Below are 19404 nucleotides of genomic sequence, written 5' to 3'. Positions count from 1 at the left end.
CACACCAGGGAGCTGCTCCCTTGCCAGCATCCGTGCAGTACGGGGCCCAATCCTGCTCCCCGGGCGGGAGCTCAGTGCCCTCTAGTGTCCAAGGGCCACAAGCAGCACCCAGCTCTGGGTTTGGAGAAGCGAGGTGCTAACTGCACCCCTTGAGACAGCCGCATGTCCGGTTCTCAGTGCTGCTAAGGGGAAGGGGCTCTGGATCCCTTTCCTCCACCATTTCTCTAGGGGTGCAGCAGGATGAGGACCCCAAGCGCTGGGAGGTGCCCTGGGATGTGTCCTGGTATCACTGGACAGGGCTGGGCTGTGCCAGCACAGCGCTCAGCAGGAAGATGTGGCTCTGCACAGGCACAGGACCCCCAGCCCCAGCCCCTTTGTGCCCCCACCCCAGATCCTGCTTGTGTGGGGGCTTTGGCTCTGTTTCTGTCCCAGCCCCAGGCAGGGAGAACAGAGACGTGCATGGCAGATGGAGGGTGTTTAACCAGGGAAAGCTCTACCATGGACAAAGGTAAAGGTGCGGGGGGGTCACAGAGAGGATGTTTGGGTCATGAGGTGGCAAAGGACACGGTGGTGCTCCAGATGGACACAGCGATCATCCTGATGGCCATCAGCATCCTGCTCTGCTGTGGGCTTGGGACTGTTGAAACCCACTGCTGCCAGCATGAGCTTTGCCCTGTCCGCACGTCCGTCCATGCTGCAGGACACGGGCAGAGCCGTGCCGCGGCTCAGCTCCCTCCTCCTCGAGCTCCCCAGGACAGAGGCGTCCTCCGTGCGAGCAGAGGGCAGGGCAGGGCCGGAGCTCCCCGGGGACGTGACTCAGAGCCAGGAGGGATGCGCGGGGAGAAGCCCGTGCAGCCGGACACGCAGAGCTGCTGTCCTCGCTGCGGGCACAGGAGCCCAATGCTGGCGGGGGCCCGGTTTGCTGAGCAAGGCTGAAGCCAGTTTGGGGCAGCCGTGCGCAGGGGCAGCCAGCGGTTATCGGCCTGGGGCAGGGCTGGGCTTACACCTGGGGTGCTGGGAGGGAACGGGGGGAGCGGGGCGAGGCCGGGGCTGGGGGAAGAGGACGAGGAGGGTGAGGATGGCGAGCACAAGGCACGCAGGCAGCGGGGAGGTGCAGAACCACAGAGCTGCCGCCAGCCTCTGGGGGCCGGAAGAGGTCCCCAGAGAGCGGGGTCTGGCTGAGCCCGGAGGCCCCCCAGCCCCGGACACTGCGGCTCCCCCTCAGCGGAGCCCCGCGGGCCCTGCCCGGTACGGGCGGCACCGGCAGCAAGCACCCGCGGTTCCCTTAGGAAATGGCCGCCTCCTCGGCCCGCCCTTATATAGCCCGCCGGGCCGGGATAGGCCGCGCCGGATTGGTGAGGAGCACAAGCCCTGCCGTCCGATTGGCCCGCACGGCGGGGGCCACCTTGCGATAGGCCAGGACTCGGCCTGGGGGCGGATCCGCCCGGCCTGAGGGGGGCGCTGCGCCCCTGCCCCGCGCCTTAGGGCCCGGCTGCGGCGTCCAGCGAGCCCTGGGGCCCCTCAGCGAGCCCAGCCTGAGCGTAACACCAAAATAAACACCACGGTGTAATAACGCAATAAAGAAATACCACAAAGCCTCCACGCTTTATTTCTCAAAGCCTCGCAGCGCTCCCGCTCCAGGGCCGAGCAGCTTCGGGGCTGCCGGAGGCTGCGGCCATGGCGGGGCGCCGCGGGCACGGCAGGGCAGGGGGAGCAGCGGCAGCGTGCGGGCAGGCCTGGGGCAGGGGGACGCCGTCCTGGGAGCGTCTTCATGGGGGGACACGGGGAGGGCAGGGAGCTGAAGGTCCCCCATCAGCACAGTCGCGGGAGGAAGGCCGCAGCCAGCCCCAGCGCGAGGAGGAGGATGGCAGGGCTGCTGCCCGGTGGGCTCAGGCTGCTCTGAGGCATGGTGCTGTTGGTGGTGGCGGCACCGGTGTTCACCTTTTCATGCGCCTGGATGAAGGGCTGGAAGAGAAAAGGGGACAGTCAGGAATCGCCACACGTGGGATCAGGCAGCAGCGCCTTGGCGGGAAATCCCCCCTGGGACCCGTCAGGCGGTGCCCCGGTGCCAGACAGGACGCATGGTCTCCTCTCCCCCAGCTGCACACAGATCAGTCAGCTTCTGGGTTTTCCCTCTGCATGAAGCAAAACATGCATGAAGCCTAAACATGAAGCGCAAAACAAGCCCTCGCCATGCCGTTACCACATTTCTAGCCAGGGGCTGTTAGAAATTGTGCGTGGGGGAGCAGGAGTGAGGGGGTGGTCTCCTCCTGTCCGCGCTGCTCTGAGGAAGCGGCTGGGGACGTGGGGCCTGCAAGCCCTGCCGTGGAGGATGTGGGGCACAGAAATGGAGCTGGGAAAGCCCCGTGCTGGAACCAGCGGTGAAGAGGAGAGAACCCCTTCCTGTTGGTACTGTGGGCTGTCGCAAGCAGTGGCATTGCAGTCATTGCGTGAAATGGTAACGCAGCCGGGGTGGAAATTTCAGGGCAGTTTCCTTCCCTCTCTAAAGAGACCCTCCCTTCAAATTAGGACATTTGCTTGAATTCCTCCTGCCCTGGCTGTACAGAACCACTTTCTCTGGGGGGTTTGTGCAAGCAAGCAGCAGTGCATTTCATTGTTTCTCAGCCCCACTGGGTCTCTCTGGAGCTGGAACAATGATGAGGATGGGGACAGCCCGCAGTGCCATGAGGAAGGGGTTCGCTTCTCACGGGAAAGTAAACAGCCTGCAGAGGGAAGAGGGGATGAGGGAACTCTCTATCTGTGGCCAGTGTCCCCGCAGCCCCACGGCTGTGCCAGAAGACTCCATGGCCATGCCTGGTATCCCCCCAGCCCCACAGCCATGCTCAGCATCCCTGCAGTCCTGCTCAGCATCCCTGAACCAGGCATGGGATGGGGACAGAGATGGGGCCAGCATGCGAAGGAGAGTCTGCAAGACGGGATGGAGAGCTGAGAAGTGCCAAGGTTACAGATACGCACAATGCTCTTAAGCAAAAAGAAAAAACCAAAAAACCAAAACCAAAAACAAACAACAACAAAAAAAACACTTAAAAAAGCAACATACAGTAGTATTTAAACTTTGCAGACTACAGTGGAAAGCTCCTAGTAAGACAGCCAGGGTTAAATTCCAATAGGAAATACAATGCTGTTTTCCTGCTAAAGGCAGAAATTCTCCCACCAGTTAACTGGTTAACCCCCCACGGTTACCCCTCTCCCAACTGCTTCCATACCCAAGGGACAGATCTGGCTGCCCCCCAGCTTTTGGAGTGCCCGAGCTCCCCTGGGCTGTGGAGTTTCTCTTACCAAGCAGAGGGCGAACAGGGCAAGCAGGAGGAACAGGTGGGCACGCTGGAGGGGCTGCATGGTCGGTGCTCGGTGCACAGTTTGCTGTGACGCTTCCTCATCTGCTCGCGGTGATTGCAGTCGGAGGCTTTAAAGTGGAGCCGTGGCCCCATCGCACCAATCACACCTTCCTTCCCCATGCCACTGCTGCTGAGCATGCCTTGCCGCCCAGAAGGGCAGCTAGAATCAAACCCATGGCGATTCGGGCAATGCATCGAGAAGGCTGCTGATGCTGCAAGGGAGAAGGTTCACGGGATGACATGAGGGGCATGCAGGTGAGGATGATGTCCCAGCCCCTGTCTCCAGCAAAGGCAGCGAGCCTCTCGCCTTCCCATTTTCCACACCATATAACACTGCCTGCGGCACAACACCCCTGGGCTGAGGTCTGTCCCCATGGGGGTTTCTTGTCATGAGCTCCGTGCCTGTGTAGGACCAGTGCTTGTTACAGGTTAAAACCTCCTGCTGCACCAGGAGGGTTTGCAAACATCGCACCTGGTAACAAACCTCCTCCCCTGCAGCTCAGGACAGGAGCTGAGCTCAAGCTGTTGCTCTGAATTTTGGTTACAAACACGGATGACAGGGAGGTCTGATCCAGGTAGTGGATGGGGATGATGCTTCCTTCCAGCCCCGACACCCTACTGCTCACAGCATGTCTCTGAGCTCCATCACCCATCTGACTGCAGCAGCAGGAAACAAAGAGGCTTATTTTAAGACAGGTTGAAATAACTAAAGCTGACAAAATGTGACAAGCATGGGTGTGAAATGCACTTGTCTTGGTTTTGCAGTTGTGTAGCGCATGCAGTTGTGAGCCTAGTCCGCCCAGCGCTGACAGCGCCTGAATGCAGCAGCACACCTTCGCTTTATTTAGTTCATCTTTGCACGGTACAGAATCGTCAAAATGAAAGGCTCCTGCAGACAGCAAACGTGCTATAAAAAGTGCTGCTCCTCTCCAGGGAACGAGGCCGAACTCTGCACAGAGCAGAGAGACGTGGCGGTGGGATGGCGACATGCAGGCCAAGGGCCCTCTGGAAGAGCCACGGCCGCAGGCACAGGGTCTGGCTCAGCCGAACCCAGCTTTGAGCCAAAAAAAGGGAAAATTAGTGCAGCGTGCAATGCCTCTGGGGTGGCCTGCGGATGCAGACCATGTCCGTGGGAGGGCAGGGGCGCGCAGGAGGTGGCCAGGAAGAGGAAACGCCGGTTCAGCCGCCCTTCGCTGCGCCACGAAGCGTTGAGGGAACCCCTAAGCGAAAAACAAAAAGCTTAAAAATCGCCATTACGGGGCCGGTTCGCAGGGCAGGTCAGTTGGGGTGGGGGGGCGGAGCGGTGCACGCCGGGACTTGTAGTCCTCGAGCGGCCTCTCTGCCCCACGTGATCGGCGCCGAGCCAATCGCAGCGGCGCGGCGTCGCCGCGGCAACGCGCGGTACACAAGATGGCGGCGGGCGCCGCGGGCCCGGGCTTCGCTGAGGGCGGCCCGGGGACGCCCCGCGGGGCCCCTGCAGGTAGCGGGGACAGCGGGGACAGGGCCCAGCCGGGCCTGGCGCAGCTGTGTGTGACTCTGCCTTTCCTCGCTCCAGCAGGGCAGGGTGGCTGTGCGGGACTCACCTGCTGCCAGCCCAGCGCTGTGCTCCGCTCCCGTTTCCACCTCTTTGCTCCCAGGCGGCCAACGCAGAGCGCGCCCCGGGGATCTGAACTGCTGCTGCTCGAGGCCAGGCGGAGCCGTGGGTGCGCGACCCCCCCGGCCAGAAGGCGAGCAGTTTGCACCGGGAAGGTGGGCCGGTGAGGAAAAGGGCTGCGGTTCAGGCGTGGTTGGGCAGCCTGCGCAGTCACGTTTAAAAAGTTTGCCTGTCAAGCAAACCTCCCCCCAGATCAATGAACTTACCCTTTGATTCTACATATTCTCTCCTCATTTTTAGAAAAAGGGCAGAGCTAAGTTGTTTGCGTCTTCTGGTAAGGCTTTTCTTACCATCTTACGTGTTTTGCAGCGATCGTGGCTCTTTCTCCTACATGTCCAAAATCAGATAAGTAACAAAGGGTTTCCACATCCTCAGCAACCCCTAGTGCACATTACAGCTTCATCGAGTTTTACAGTTCCATTTTAGGTCACATCCTTCCTATTAGATCTTAGAGCAAAAGCCGTCTTTCCACTGTCAGTGAAGGTTGCTGCTTCTGTTCCTCCCAGACTGAACTTTTTGTTAGCGCAGCTCGGTGTCACCGGTTTCAGCCTCACAGCGCAGTGCAGGATGCTCTGAATTAGCGTCATGGTCTCCTTCTGCTAGCCCCATTTTGTGATCGCTCTTTCTGGCTGCTGAGATCGTATGTTCCCTTGGGTCCTGTGCCATAACAAGTGCCCTCATGCTCTTATTATTTTGCGAGTGCTTATGGGAGTGAACAGACTTGGGCCGTTCTGCTTTCTCCTCCCCTCTCGTTCCCTTAGCATAACCGTCATGTTTCTTTACCTCCTTTTGGAGAAGTCATATGCAAAATGCTGACCTGTTTTCTTTCTTCCATGCTCTTTGTGCCTCTTCTCAGGAGACAGCCTGTCTCCTTGGTCAAAGAACCCGGAGCAAGGCAGTCTCCCCTCCTGCTCAAGGGGGACGACACTGGGAAAGAATACACAGGGTGAAGTCCCTCAACGATTAGGGGGTTCTGGGCCATCACAGCTTCTCAGTGACAGTCTCAGGGACTCAATACCCCAGGCCAGGGCTAATTTGTGTGGTCTCCCTCTCACATACACAGCATGCTGTCAGTGATGCAGCCATCCCCCTACCCACCAAGGGATTTGTACCCAGTACCCAACAGAGGTCCACACGGGGTACTCACAAAGGTCCTGTGGCAGAACTGGAATTCTTGGATGGGGTCCCCTGTGGTGCAGATCTACCTCCAGTAGCAATTGCCCTTTTAGAGAGGTAACGTGCTATATTTGTGTTTTCAGGTGCAGCTCCCGCTGACATGGAACTCATGTCATCCATAATGCAAAAAATCAGTCTGTTGGAACAAAAAATAGATAAACAAGCACAAGAAATCCAACTGAAGGTAAAAACCCTGGCTTTTTCCAGGCCTGTTCTGTGTCCTGCTTTAACTGTTTGAGCCAAGGTAGCGATACACTTGCTCAGACATAGCCTGGTCTGTTAATTAGACAAATAACCCTTTGCAAAGCAACAGAGCAGTCATATCAGTCCTTGACATTGGAGACTGAACAGTCCTTGCTGTGCTGACCCTGCTGTGACTTTAAGAATTAATGACTCACTGCATCCTTCCACTGATATCATTATCTGTTTGACTTCGGACCTTTCTTTTCTTCCTTTTGCTTAGACAGTAAAGTCGTCCTAGAACAGGCCTCTTTGTAATGCTGCAGTTTAGAATAAATAGCTGTGGTTTTTTGTTGGTGGTTTGGTTTTTTGTTGGTTTTTTTTGGGGGGGGGGGGGGTTGTTTTTGATTATTTGTTTTTAGAAAGAAGAGGGTGTGAAGATGCTGGTTTGGCTTCCAGATCAGCCACTTACAGCTCAGAGCACGAGCTGTGCCCGAGCAGGGAGTACAGGGACATGAGACCACATCTTTTGTGCAGATGGCAGCGAGGAAAATAGGTTCTCAATGCCCCTTACCTATTTTTGAAGCACTGTGTTATATCCCACCCCTCAGCTGAGCCTGATGATTTGTGAGGCGATACAGCCTTTCTAACCCTAATTTTGCCCATCTGAGAGAGTATGTGCAGCACTGACTCACCCAGCCAGGACTAATTATGCAGACTGCCTCAAGGTCCTGAAAGCAGAGGAGCTTAACAAGGTCATTATTCATTTTGATCCTGAAGGACAGGAGGATTGCTGAACTTGAAGAGAAAATGAAGACTCTTCAGAAAGGAGAAGGTAAAAAAATTGTTCTGCCCTTGGCACCTTGCTCCTAGCTGTGGGAGAGTTACAGGTCTCCTGGTACTGCACCAGAACAGGCTTGGAGACCTTCCCTCTGAGCCATCCTTGCATTAAAAGCCCAAGAGCCTCTTCAGTGAGCGAGATCAGTTACACATGTGGTGCTGTTTGCCAAGGTAGATTCTCACTTCATCAGTTACTCTGCTTTTCTGGTGCAGTGCAAACATTATTTCCTGACCTATTTTCTATGGCTTACTAAATTTCCATGAGCAAAAAACAACCACAAAGGTACCTGAGGATGGTCAGAAGAAAAAAAAAAAAAAAAAAACCAGTAACCACTGCACAGTTCAAACAGGCTGAGAAAAAAAAAAAAAAAAGAAAAAAAAAAAGGACAACTCACAGCTAAGCAAAACCAAAAAATCTGCTTGCAGTTGCAGGTCCAGGCTCACTTGTCCTGTAAGGCAGCCTACCTCTAAATTGAGCCCAGCTTTGAGTGAGTCACTGGAGTTCTTTCACCCCTCTGTTCCTTGGAATCCAGTAACTCTCCAGCTGATCCCAGACACATTTCCTACGATGGCTGAACTATCTTATTAGCATAAAGCTGCGGTGAATTCTCTATTTCCTGAGCAGAGAAAAATACGCCTATCAAACCACAAACACGTTTTGTACCTCATCGTACATTGTTCCAGCTATTAAGCCTAGGTTTCTGGACCCAGCTTTAGTGGACATCTGCTGACGTTCGGAGAAGTTTCTTATGACTAAGCCAAGCAATTCTCCTTGTATAATCGTGAACAGCACTGCTCACATCAGCTTCCCGCAGCATAAAACTTCACCAGCCTCGTTCACAACTATTTTTGAGAAAGATACGAACGGGCTAAAAGTGCTGCAAGTCAAGTTGTCAGGGATCAGCATGCAGAACTCACATTCAGTTCCTGCGTCTTACAGGCTTGAGTTCATTTATGGTACAGGCAGACTGCTGGGGCATCTGCACCGTGGGACATGCATTACCTGTAGCTCTTCTTTAAGGCTGTGCATAGAAAAACCAAGTCTTCCCTTTCAGATGCTCCTGACTCGTCCGCAGCAGAGGACCTGGAAGTGAGGTGCCTTCAGCTGCAGACCCAGGTCTGGGAGATGGAGGTGAGATGCCTGCTTCACTTGCTCTAAGCCATCTGCGTCTTTGGTTTGAGATTGTTGCAGTCCCAGACTGCTTGGTTCTTTTCAAGCTGCCACTTTGATAATCACAAATCTTCACCTCACCCCTCTGAAAAGAAAGAACAGGTTGGATGTGAACTACAAGGTAATATGTTATTATGTTTATTTTATACGCAGACATTTAAGCCTCCTCCAAGCCTCTTCATTTTGATTTCAACGACCGTAGAAATAGTCTATGCAGCTATTAGAGACTTGGGAAACTACTGTATCACTACAGATAGTTTCATTCTCCCTTTAGCCTGGTACTTCTATTCTGTCAGAGAGTTTGTCTGTCTGCCAAAGCCAGGTAAACTTAAGAGAAACCTTCTCTTTCACTTCTGCTTCTGGTGCTCACAACTGCAGCCAAGTACTCTCAGGCTTCCATTTCTAGTTTTGTGAAGGTCTAGTTTTCTGTTGACCTGCAACACTGGCTCGTGCTTTCCTCTTACAGCGGTTCCTAAATGACTATGGTCTGATTTGGGTTGGAGAGAGGCATGAACAGCTGGAAGATTTACAGTCACTCAAAGATGAAGACCTGCCAGCAAAGAGCCTCTGGAAGCCAGGTAAAGCATCAAGGCTCTTTGCTGAAGCAACCATCCTAGCTCCCCTTGTGTGCTTAGAGAAGGTACGACGCTCCTTAGAGCAGATAAGCAGACCATCAGAATTTGTGATCCTGTGCTGGGTCTTCACACCAGTCCGTGTCTCTGGGACAGAGACATGGAACAATTTAACAGGAGCTAGGCCAGGCAGAACACTGGTATTTTATATATCGATGTTTTATAAGCCCCATCTGAGGAAAGAGGAGAGAACCTGGTGGCTCAGCCATTTGGAAGAATACCCTCGCAGCAGCTGCTTCCTGGAGAGTTCACATACGCTAAATGTTTGAAGCTTGATTGCTCTAATAACACTGACGTAAAATGGGTGGAAAATGGAATCAGATGCTTTGTATATATAGTAGCTGTAGCAACTTACCCATATTGTCTGGCTCCATCAGAGAGTATTGTTTGCCTTTCCTCCCAGCCCCTATGTGAGTGGTTTAATTGGGACCTGATTGTGCTGTGTAGGGTCCAAGCATATTTGGCAAAGGCTTCTTAGGAAGTGGTAACAGAGAAAAAACAAAATAGAAAAATACTTGGGCTATACAACCAATACTGCTTCCTAACTGCTGTACAAATATTAGCTAACTAATCCATCCCTCTCTTAGATGCAGACTGGGAAAGCAGGAGAAATGTTTTCATGATTTTCAGTTACCCTTTTTACAGGAGAATTTCCCCTCTCTTATTTAAGGCAGCTTTTTTTCTCACCTTTCTCAAATCTTAGAAAAGCAGAACAGAAAAACAAAGGGCATACCCTCTGCCTCTCATTTCCTCTTCTTATCTCATTCTTCTGTCCATTATAACACTTCTACCACTTTACCCTGCCACCCTTCTCAAACACTCAAACATCCTCAGCAGCATCCCAGCAAGAGAGAAATCTGCTTTAGAGGGGGAAATCTGCTGGTGACTGGGAGCATGCAGCCAGCTGTGTTTACACTGACAGTTTTTCGTCAAGTCTGCCCTATTCCATTTATCCAGCCTAGATACCTAGTTCCTCCCTCCGTGCATTTTGTATCACCACAATTAAGGGACAACATTTACGAAATCACAACCAAACACAAGCTGCTGAATGCGATTGCTAAACAGCTGGCTGCACCTTAGTTAGCAGCAGAGTTAAACTGGCTTGTAGGCAAGAGGGTTGTTTCTCTGCTGCTGTGCCTTTGTGGTTTTGCACACGCCCATGTAAACCTGGCAGCCCTGCACCACAGCAGGATTGTTGCACCACGCTTTGCAAAGGTATGAAAGGTGAAAAATGGAGGCAGCACTGATAGCCCCACTATGCTAGCATTCAAAGGCAAGTCAAACACATCCACCCAGAGGTGAAAGTGGCTCAGCTGGCATCTCCTTCCCTCCGTAACTCTGCTCCTTCTGCCACAGGTGAGGCAGTTGTTTCCAAACATGAGATTGATTTTGATTTAATCTTGGAAAACGTGAAGGATTTGAACATGCTAGCTGGAGAAGGCATTTCTCAAATTGAGCACACGCCTCAGGGTGCCCGGCTGAGACAGCAAGAACCCCTCCCTCTTACGCTGTATCAGAATGGGATCGTCATGTTCGATGGACCCTTTCGGTCCTACGAGGAACCATCAGCACAGGTATGGAAATGTTTGTAGAGGAATTAATGAATCATAGCAGGGTGACTCTAAGCCTAAGTCTCAGGAAAGGGAATATGTAAGAAGAGGGTGTGAGAGATCATCCTAAAAACGAGCAGCTACAGAAACCTCCAGCTTCTCACCCGTGTTCCTACTTGCATACCAGTCTAGTATGCAACCGTGTCATGATTTATTAAGAGATGAACAATCTGGGTCGTAGGTGCAGACATTTTGCACAGCAGTAACAACACAAACAAGAGCAGCCCAGGATGTAAATATTAGTCATCAGATAAAGAGAAAATTTGAGGTATGACCATGAGCTCTTGTTTTATTTCAGCAATGCCTGCAGGATATTATGGATGGCTATTTCCCTTCAGAGTTGCAGATGCACTACCCTGATGGCATCCCTTTTCAGGTAAGGAGTGCAAAGCCCTGTTCTCATCAAGTTTTTGAAAGAAATTGGTCTGCTTCCTAAGAAAATGGTTCCAGTTTCTTTCACTTTCACCAATCTTCTGGATGTTCCACACAACAAACTGAGTTTAAGGCTTCTAAACACAGCATGCAAGCAGCCAAGTTCTCTGCATGTGTGTCTTGGGGAAAGGGTGGCTAGGAACACACCTGTGAGCCGTTAGAGGAAGTGAGCATTTGCGCATCGGGACTGAACGGTTTCTGTGTCTCGGTGAATCTTGGCTCTGATCAAGACTTCTGAGAACATAACAGGCTTTGCAGAAGAGAAGTAGCATATGCAGCATCTGAAGAGCTGTGCAACAACAAAAAAAACCTCAACTAGTTCACCTGCAAGAGCTTTTAAAAACAGATTGAACAAGCATCTCCCAAGGAGGTTGTAGGGAGAGTTTATTTTGCCATAATTTAAATGGATTTAGGCACCTGAGGTTCTTTTGGGTCTTTTTTTTTTTTTTATTTCTCAGAAATAGCAAAAAGCTAAAGCCACATTTTCAGACAGCTTTAAAGGACTCTAAATTAGGTCTTCAAGTGCAGCTGAAACGTAATGAAAGATAAGCAGGCAGGCCACAGGGGTGGCACACCTGCCCACCACCACGAAGGAAGCAGGACACATCTGCACAAGCAAGTAGAAGGTCAGAACAGCTAGCATGAGCTGGTAGGTGGGGTGGTTAGAAAATCAAGTGGAAGAGGAAGATCTGTGCAAGGTTCACCGGTCTGTGGTTCCCTGTAATACCCTTCATAGCTGACTACATCTGGAAACCACAGGGCAGTATCTTAACCCAGACAGGAAGACTGCCCCTATTTATACAGCTTTCCCCAGTGCTGGGGCCCTCAGGCTGGCACTCTCCATCCCTTGATTTGTTGGAGCCTCCTGTCAGTCCCCACTGCAGCTTCTTCTACCATCAGCCAGAGCAATGCAAGTCTGACAGTAAATCCCTCTCCAACCCCAACCTGCTGGTTTCACATCCCTTCCCGCCCTAAGAGCATTATTAAGTGTGGAGACAGAGGAAAAGTCAGGTCCCAGCACATTTCTTACAACTTGTGGAAAGTGGGCAGCTGTCCGGTGCCTGTTGAGATGGATGAATGACTTGACGGGCCACCTTAGGGACCCGAGGGATCATCCAGGATTTGCTTTCTTAGCCTACAGGAGCTAATGGTACATTTCACTCAGTTTGGGCAGCTGGAGCAGCTTCCAAGGAAACATCTGTTTCATTTGGGGTTTACAGCTCCAGATTGTTGCTAAAATTTATTGTCTTCTGATACAGTGAGAACTGCAACAGTCAGATTTGCTTATAGCCATTGGCCTTAATTCAACAGGTCACCGACAAAAGGGATGTGGTATTTCAGGAGGGAGACCTTCCAGGGAGTTTCCCTGGCCACGGCCAAGCTGTTGGCCATTCAGAATCACGCAAGGTGCAGGAAACCGACGAGATCCCAGGTAAATTCCTACACCTGCCTTGAAAATGCAGCTCCCAAAGAGGAGAATCTAAACCTTACCAGGGAAGTCCAACTAGCAAGAAGTGAATGTGTGGGGTCTCAAAGAAGAAGGCAACACTTCTGGGTCAAAACCCTGCACTAGTAGCCCCAGTATTGCTTCAAAAATTAGGCGCCAGCCAGCACACGTGGTGTCTTCTCACCATTAAGTCTTAAAGAATGAGGCATGACAAGCCACGATAGACTAGAAGATCAGTAGGTTTCCCAAAACGTACCTGGCTCCCACCTCTCTGAAAGCCCAGGCTCCTTCTAGCTTCACCCTTACCATCAAAGGATGTCAAGGGAACCGTGCATACCTGGGCAAGAGTAACTTGCAACCACTCCAGTTCTTCTACAAGCTCATTCCATAAAGGGGGACGTCTTCCAGCTAGACCAATCTTAGCTGTTCTGAATGAATGATTCCTCTTCAGACTTTCATGAAAGGATATGAGACATGAGGTCAGGCCTCACATTCCTCATTTTGCTTCTAGATTCTAGCAACCTGCAAAGCGGAGCAATACCTGTTAGATACTGTCACTGCCTGGAAAGCCAAATGCAGTGGAAAAAAAAAATAATTGCCCAGTGACACCACAGAAAGATGAACTCACTCCTACAAATACACCCTCACAAGATGAAAACCATTTCCAAGCCTGTAAAGTCATAGTTTCAGTTTTTTTCTGTTCACAGCAGGACTAACAAGGAATCTGCCTGTTGCACATCACAGGTGTGAGCTCAACAGGCTGCACAGTCACTCACTGGTTACGTTGACAAACATTTAGTGGGCCAGAGAGCAGGACAAGCTGCTGCTGGGTAGACCAAGAGCCACCCTCTGCCTAGCTAGGGGAGGTTAGAGCTCTCTCTGTTGGCTGATCTGGTGTCTTTTCACCAAATCAGTCTATTCTGATGGAGAATCGTCAAAAGGACTGTACACACACACATCTCCCTTCTGCTCTGGCAGGTCCCAAACCCTCCTCGAAGCAGTTTCTGAACAAACTTTCTAAGTCCTCAGTCCCTGGAGGAGAAGCGATCAACATCCGAGACTCAGTCAGAGCAACACAGCAGGTATGAGCGGGCCCCAACACCACCCAAACGAGGCTGGCAGCGATTCCCTGGGCTCAGTGCCCTGCACAGTATCGTGTACCCCTTTCTCAGGCCTCTCTCAGCTCTGTGTAACCTTCTCCTCCCAAAGAGGCTCCACCAGAGCACACGTGGCACTTTGGCACCTGCTCCCGGGTTTTCCTGGCGCTGGTTTGTCTCTGTGCAGGGGAGTCAGTGGTGACACTCGGTTTGGTTTCAGGGCTCTGATGAGATGTGGAGCAACAGAGAGATCTTGGTGGAGACACCCAGACTGTCTGCCCTGAAGAGGTACAGGCACAGCCCCGCCATCCCTGCCTCGCCACGCTCTCATCTTCCTCCTATTCAGTCACTGCAGGTTTTTTTCAGGGGGTTCTGTCGGGCAAGTCCATTTACTTCCTCATTTATCTTGTACCTTGAAAATCATTCAAAAAAAAAAAAAAAAAGGCCAAGTTTGGTCTTTTGGGAAGAACCTTCCTTCTTTCACATCTCTAACAAAAGCTCCTATTGTCTAAAGCGTTACTTACTTATTGCAGCAAAATACTTTTCCTGACAGCAAGCCAAGGCTTAAATATTTAAAACCATCCAAAAAGCTGTTTGCTAAATGGGAGAATCCCTCCAGGAAACTGATGTGCAAGCGGGAGGTCACACTAACAGCACTTTTTCCACTCCTAGGCTTCCACGCAAGACAAGACCCAAATAGCTGATGAAAAAACCCCAAGCAGATTATTTTTAATCAAAAAAGTAGGGCAAAGATCTTACCAGACAATCTTGATCTAAAATAAAAAAGCAAAAAAAGGTCAGCAACCTTCTTTTCCAGGCACATTTAAGCAGTGAAAGCAAAGCAGCAGTTTGGTCTGTGGGTCAGTTTGCTTGCCCCCAGTCAGGCCATGCCACTCCTAAATGAGAAGCCCCCCTCCCCAATTCAATTACCCCAGCACACCAGAGGCTCTGCCTGTTAAGAAGAGCTCGCAATCTCTGCTCCTCAGCTAAAGAGGCTTTCTGCCCTCCAGGTTAAAGAGGACCGAAGAGGCTGGGGCTCCTGTCCCTGAAATCTGCACTCTCCGCATAAAGTCTGAGAGCGGGGAGCAGACGTACATCGTGAGGATGCTGTTCACAGAGACCATAGGGGAACTGCGCCAGCATCTTGCCCGTGCCAGGTAGGGCAAAAACTTCCTCCCTCCTTGCTCCCCAGCCCGCTCCGTCATGCCCCAGGGAAGGCTTTGCAGCTGCTGCTCAAGGCTCTGGAGCTGTGCTTCAAGCAGAGCAGCCTGCACTGAGCTGAAGGGCTCAGTCCCAGACCCCAGGAGGTCCTGGGCACCCTCTGCTGCTGCTTTGGCTTCTCCCAACACCAGATGTGCTCTCTAGCACCATTGCCAGGGTTTTAGCTTGGAGTATTTCAGAGAATCATAGAACATCCAAGTTGGAAGGGACTCATGAGGATCAGGGTCCAACTCCAGGAACTCCAGCTCCTTTTTAATACCCACCTTTGACAAAGAGCCGACACATCAGAAGAGATGCCTCTTGTCCTCTCAGAACTGCCATCTTGCCCAGGTCCATCACTGCCCTCGCTTCCTTCCAGCTGCTCAGCAGCACTCACTGGCCTATCGCCACCATTCCCAAGGTGTTGGTGCAGACTGGAAGCTGAGCTGCTGCCTTCAGGCCAGCGGATGGATCAGCTGCTGGACAAATGCCATCCCTCGCTCAGCCAGCTCGATGTCCCAATGCACTTAATACTGCCCAGAGGCTCACGCATCCCCTTGGGGACCATTCCGCATGGCTGTGGGGATCCCTTTAGTCTCCCCTCCTGTCACAGGCCGCAACCCTGGCCTCTGTCTGAGCCCACAATGAGCTCACTGCTGGGATGTAACGGCCTCACTGCAGCTGGGGAGCCTGGAACAGCCGCCCTGCGCCTGGCTGCGTGCAGTGAGGGCAGGAAGCCTTGTTCTGCTTGGCCTGTGCTCGAGAAGCAGCCTCTCCCTCTGCTCTTATGTAACTGCAACTGGATTAGCCAGAGCATCTCAGCAAAACCTTGGGGGATCTTGTGCATAGGAAAGATTGCGCTGTTCTTTCCTAGGGGTGGAGACTCCAGCTCGTATGAAATCATCAGTACCTTTCCCCAGCGGCTGTACGCAGACAACTCCAGGAGCCTGCAGGAATGCGGCCTGATCCCCCGTGCCTCCTTGCTGCTGCGGAGAAGAGACCCCCTCCCACGAGAGGGGCAGGGCTGTACGCACCATAACAGCTCCTAGAGCTGCTGCCCTTGCGCTGTGAGCTGTGTTATAACCTCCCCCTGGCTGGCAAGAGCAAGAGTTGTCTTTCCAGATCCAGTTTCATTGCGCCGTTAGCTGGGACAGAGAGGAGGGCTCCTGCTTTGGCCTCCCTTTGGCACGGGGTGCCACATGGCAGCCCCAGTCTCCTGCTGCCTTGTGGGTGGGTGTTCTTCCCCAGGCAGTTGGGTTCCTAACACAGGGGATTTCTGTCAGCTCAGAGACCTGGTTTCTCCCCAGAGATTTCATCTGCGTTTACACCGCGAGAGGAACAGGCTCAGTTATATGGTCTCGAGCAATGGCCTTGGGCCACTGCACTGCTGGGACTGAGCCAGACCCAGTGCAGCCAGGAGATCCTGCGACTGGGTTTCCCGTACGTGAACAGCTTCTTCCCTTGGACAGCCCCCAGCTCCAGAGGGGCTGAGGCTCACAGCTACACCGAACGAGCCTGCCGTGGCCCTGAGCTGCTGGCCTTCCTTCCTCCCAGCCCGCTGCAACAGGACACCGTGTCATCGGAGAACATAATCCCTTCGGTTCTTCTCTGCTGAACCCCGAGAGTAAACCATCTTCCCCTCCTGCGGGCTGGGGCTGTGCTCTGCAGGCCCCTTTCCCAAGACATTCTTCCCATTTCGGCTCCGACAAGTTCCCACTTGACTCCCAGCTGACAACACTCCCACTCGTGCAAGGCAGCACCTTCAGGCAGGTTCCCCTTTAGCAGAGGCCCAGCACAGGCTGCCACCCAGCCCTCATTAAAGGCTCCCAGCATTTATTTAGTTGCAATTTCCACTTCTGTAAACTTCGAATTAGCTACGGAAGGAGGCAGGATCCCCTGAGCACTTCCTGGAACTGCTCTGCCTTCCCCAGGCCCCTCTGGCTGGAGCGTGGCCGTGCACTGCTCATACGGGAAACGCCACCAGCACGGGCCAGCTGCTTCCACAGGCTCCCTGTGACCAGTGACTCAGTCCCTGCAGCTGTAAATGAGCTTCCTTCTTTTTCCACCTACAGCACATACAGGAGCGTACCAGGGACCCTCCTATAGAGCAGCCTTTTCCACTGCCCCTCTGCTGTGAGCCAGTCTATAAACCACCAGGGAATTTTTACGCTACGGGTTTGTTTTTTTTTTCCCATGGGTCTGTCTGAAGCTGTCCCTCCCCCATGCTGTCGTTCTTACCCCACGCAGGAGAGGGCTGCTTGAGAGGTACCTGTCACTACTGCACTGCAGGGGATTCAGACAAGTCCCACGAGCCTTTGATTAGTGGCAGCAATCTGAGGTGTTAAGGTCTTTGTGTCAAGCTGAAGCAGCGAGTACAACTGACTCAGCTCCTCCCAGCTGGAACTGACTCAGAATCGTTATGGAGGATGATGTTTAACCTGTAGTCAAGATAAAACCAATTTAAAAGAAACCCACGAGTACCAACACAAAAGGTACAGTAACGTTTAATAGCATCTCGGAAGACGACACTGGTTATAAACTTGCTTTTTGGCAGGAAAACAAAATGCACTTGGTCCAGGTTGCAAAAAGCCAACTCAAAAAGGAAAGGTAAGACAGCTGGAGCATCAGCTGTTTCGGAGCAGCCCTGAGCCATTAATGCTCACGAGGGAGCCCTTGCACTGCAGCAGAGGGCACCGAGGGAGCAGCACGGGTCCCAGTTTTGGGCCTATCCATCCCCCTCACGCAGCCTGCCAAGGGACACGAGCCCTACACCTCAGCCCCAGCCTGCTCCGTGGTGGGCGGTCAGACCCAGCTTCGTGCAGTATTTCTGCATTAAATTAAAACGAGACAAAAATTAGTCACCGTAATTCTGTGCAGTTGGGATTAAAAAAAAATAAAGGAAGTGAGGCAGCAGGATTTACAATTGTAACAGCAACTGGGGGAAGTGGGAAGTAACATGCAACCTTAAGCCCTTCCCTCCTGAAGCAGAAGCTCTCCCTGTAGAGGAGAGGGCTGACGGACAGCTGCACTTCGCACAGCCCGAGAGGCTTTGCTGTTTACAGAGGCACTGGAAGCTGCGGAGTGAGCCAGGCCCAGCTTCGTTCAGAGGCCATGCGCAGCGAGCGTCAGACTTTCTTTGGATCCCTCTGAGATGATATCGGGGTTAGGCAGGAGGGAATCGTAGGCAGCTGCAAGGAGGAGTTTTGGTCGTGGGGTTTCCCTGTGCTGGGATACAGGTCATGGTGCCAGGACAGTGCTGACAACCTGGAATTGAATGTGGTCAGAGATGAGGGTGCTCAGGAATGCAGGTAGAGTCCAGGACGGGAGGGGAGCCCGGGGCTCAGGCCAGCTTCAGGAATTCCTGCAGGGTGTTTTGTTCCACCGCTTCCACAAAGAGCTCGTAATCCTGCAGGGAAAAGCCACGGGGTTGCTCGCAAACAAGAGGCACGCAGCCCAAACGCTCGTGCACTGCACGCTCCCTCCGATCAGGCAGTGCGGGATCCCCTGAGCACGCAGCCCAAACTGGTGCCAGTCGGAGGGAGGATGACGGGGCAGGGCCAGCCCCGCACGCTGCAGCCCCACTGCCCGGGGTCCACCGACTCCCAGCACGGGTCCCATTTTTGCAAGCCATCGTGTTCCAAGCGCACGTTACCCCAGCCCATGCCCGGTCAGTGTACCTCATGGGAAATGCCTTTTAGAAGGCATTTTGACACCACTTTGAGCAAAAACAAGGGCACAGGATTATTCCACACCCCCCAGCTTTTAGGGTACCTATCCCCAGGGCAGCGCAGGAGCCTTACCCCGCAGTAGTGGTCTCCGTTGACGATCTGGGGCGGGATGGCTTTGGGGTTGCCCGCCTTGGCCCTCATCTCCTCCCGAAGAGCGTTGTCCTGGGAAATATCCACCAGCTCGTACTTGATGTTTTTCCCATCGAGGATTCTGGTCACTTCACTCTGTTGGGATTTGATCTGGAACCCCGGGTGAAAGAGTCATGTTATCAAGAACCGGGGAGGAGCTCAAAGGGTAAACACACACCCAGTGTGCCAGAGACGCTCAGCGCACAGAGCTACCACTCCTTACGGGCCGCAGTCCACCCTACACCTGGCCAGGGGGCTCAGCCCTCTTTCTAGGGGGGGACACGCAGCACAGAGAGCCGAAACCCAGGCGGGCGGGGACCGGGCACTGGGTGATGCACGGCAGGAGGCTGCAGAAGGAACACCCAGACTGGGGCGGCGTGGGGAGGCTCACAGCTCCGCGGGGAAACGACAACCACCCAGGAAAGGGACCCCCGGGGGCGCCCAGCCCTGCCCCACCACCGCCCCACGCCCCGCTCACCTCCCGGGAGCCGGTCACCGAGGTGCTGTAGACCTTGAGGGTGCTCATGCTGCGATCGCGGCCGCTCCCTGCGCGCAGCCCAGCGGAGGGAGGCTCGGAAGGCGGGTGCTGGCGGCCCCTCCGCCGCCCTGCATGTGACTGCGGGGACCAATGGGGCCGGCGGGCCCGGGCATGCGGCGTTAGCGGGGCCGGGACGGCAGCAGCCCTGCCCGGGAGCCGCCGCCACCGCCCCGCCGCGCCCCGCCGCTCCCCAGCGAGCGCAGCGCCGAGC

The 19404-nt window shown here is 53.3% G+C and overlaps 2 protein-coding genes across 5 annotated transcripts; one reads left to right on the top strand and one right to left on the bottom strand.

Moving 5' to 3' along the window:
- The first annotated feature begins 4168 nt into the window (after positions 1-4168).
- On the top strand, positions 4169-17642 carry UBXN11 (UBX domain protein 11). Of its 4 annotated transcripts, none has more exons than XM_040534839.1 (13): positions 4169-5287; positions 5870-6020; positions 6273-6373; positions 7150-7204; positions 8265-8341; positions 8847-8958; positions 10369-10586; positions 10921-10998; positions 12366-12486; positions 13480-13583; positions 13819-13886; positions 14609-14755; positions 15673-17642. In XM_040534839.1, exons 3-13 carry the CDS (start codon positions 6290-6292, stop codon positions 15845-15847), a joined length of 1239 nt encoding a protein of 412 aa, XP_040390773.1. In that variant the 5' UTR covers positions 4169-5287; positions 5870-6020; positions 6273-6289; the 3' UTR covers positions 15848-17642. The 4 variants fall into 4 exon arrangements, with proteins under 4 accessions (XP_040390773.1, XP_040390775.1, XP_040390774.1 ...); XM_040534840.1 differs by having other exon boundaries at positions 5017-5062; XM_040534841.1 differs by lacking the exon at positions 5870-6020 and having other exon boundaries at positions 4169-5108.
- Positions 17287-19398, bottom strand: SH3BGRL3 (SH3 domain binding glutamate rich protein like 3). Its single transcript, XM_040534844.1, has 3 exons — positions 19134-19398; positions 18599-18766; positions 17287-18204 (listed from the first exon to the last, which is right to left on the bottom strand). Exons 1-3 carry the CDS (start codon positions 19179-19181, stop codon positions 18139-18141), a joined length of 282 nt encoding a protein of 93 aa, XP_040390778.1. The 5' UTR covers positions 19182-19398; the 3' UTR covers positions 17287-18138.
- Positions 19399-19404: the final 6 nt, after the last annotated feature.

Source organism: Cygnus olor, chromosome 23, assembly GCF_009769625.2.
Source record: "Cygnus olor isolate bCygOlo1 chromosome 23, bCygOlo1.pri.v2, whole genome shotgun sequence".
Classification (NCBI taxonomy): Eukaryota; Metazoa; Chordata; class Aves; order Anseriformes; family Anatidae; genus Cygnus; species Cygnus olor.
Note: the sequence above shows the minus strand (reverse complement) of the source record. Positions and strands in the feature narration are given on the sequence as shown.

Coding starts and splice junctions, on each gene's coding strand:
- UBXN11 (XM_040534841.1), top strand. CDS start 6,290: ATGGAACTCATGTCATCCATAATGCAAAAAATCAGTCTGTTGGAACAA. Junction 7,205..8,264: donor GACTCTTCAGAAAGGAGAAG/GTAAAAAAATTG, acceptor CTTCCCTTTCAG/ATGCTCCTGACTCGTCCGCA. Junction 8,342..8,846: donor CCCAGGTCTGGGAGATGGAG/GTGAGATGCCTG, acceptor TTCCTCTTACAG/CGGTTCCTAAATGACTATGG.
- SH3BGRL3 (XM_040534844.1), bottom strand. CDS start 19,181: ATGAGCACCCTCAAGGTCTACAGCACCTCGGTGACCGGCTCCCGGGAG. Junction 18,767..19,133: donor CGGTGACCGGCTCCCGGGAG/GTGAGCGGGGCG, acceptor CCGGGGTTCCAG/ATCAAATCCCAACAGAGTGA. Junction 18,205..18,598: donor ACGGAGACCACTACTGCGGG/GTAAGGCTCCTG, acceptor TTTTCCCTGCAG/GATTACGAGCTCTTTGTGGA.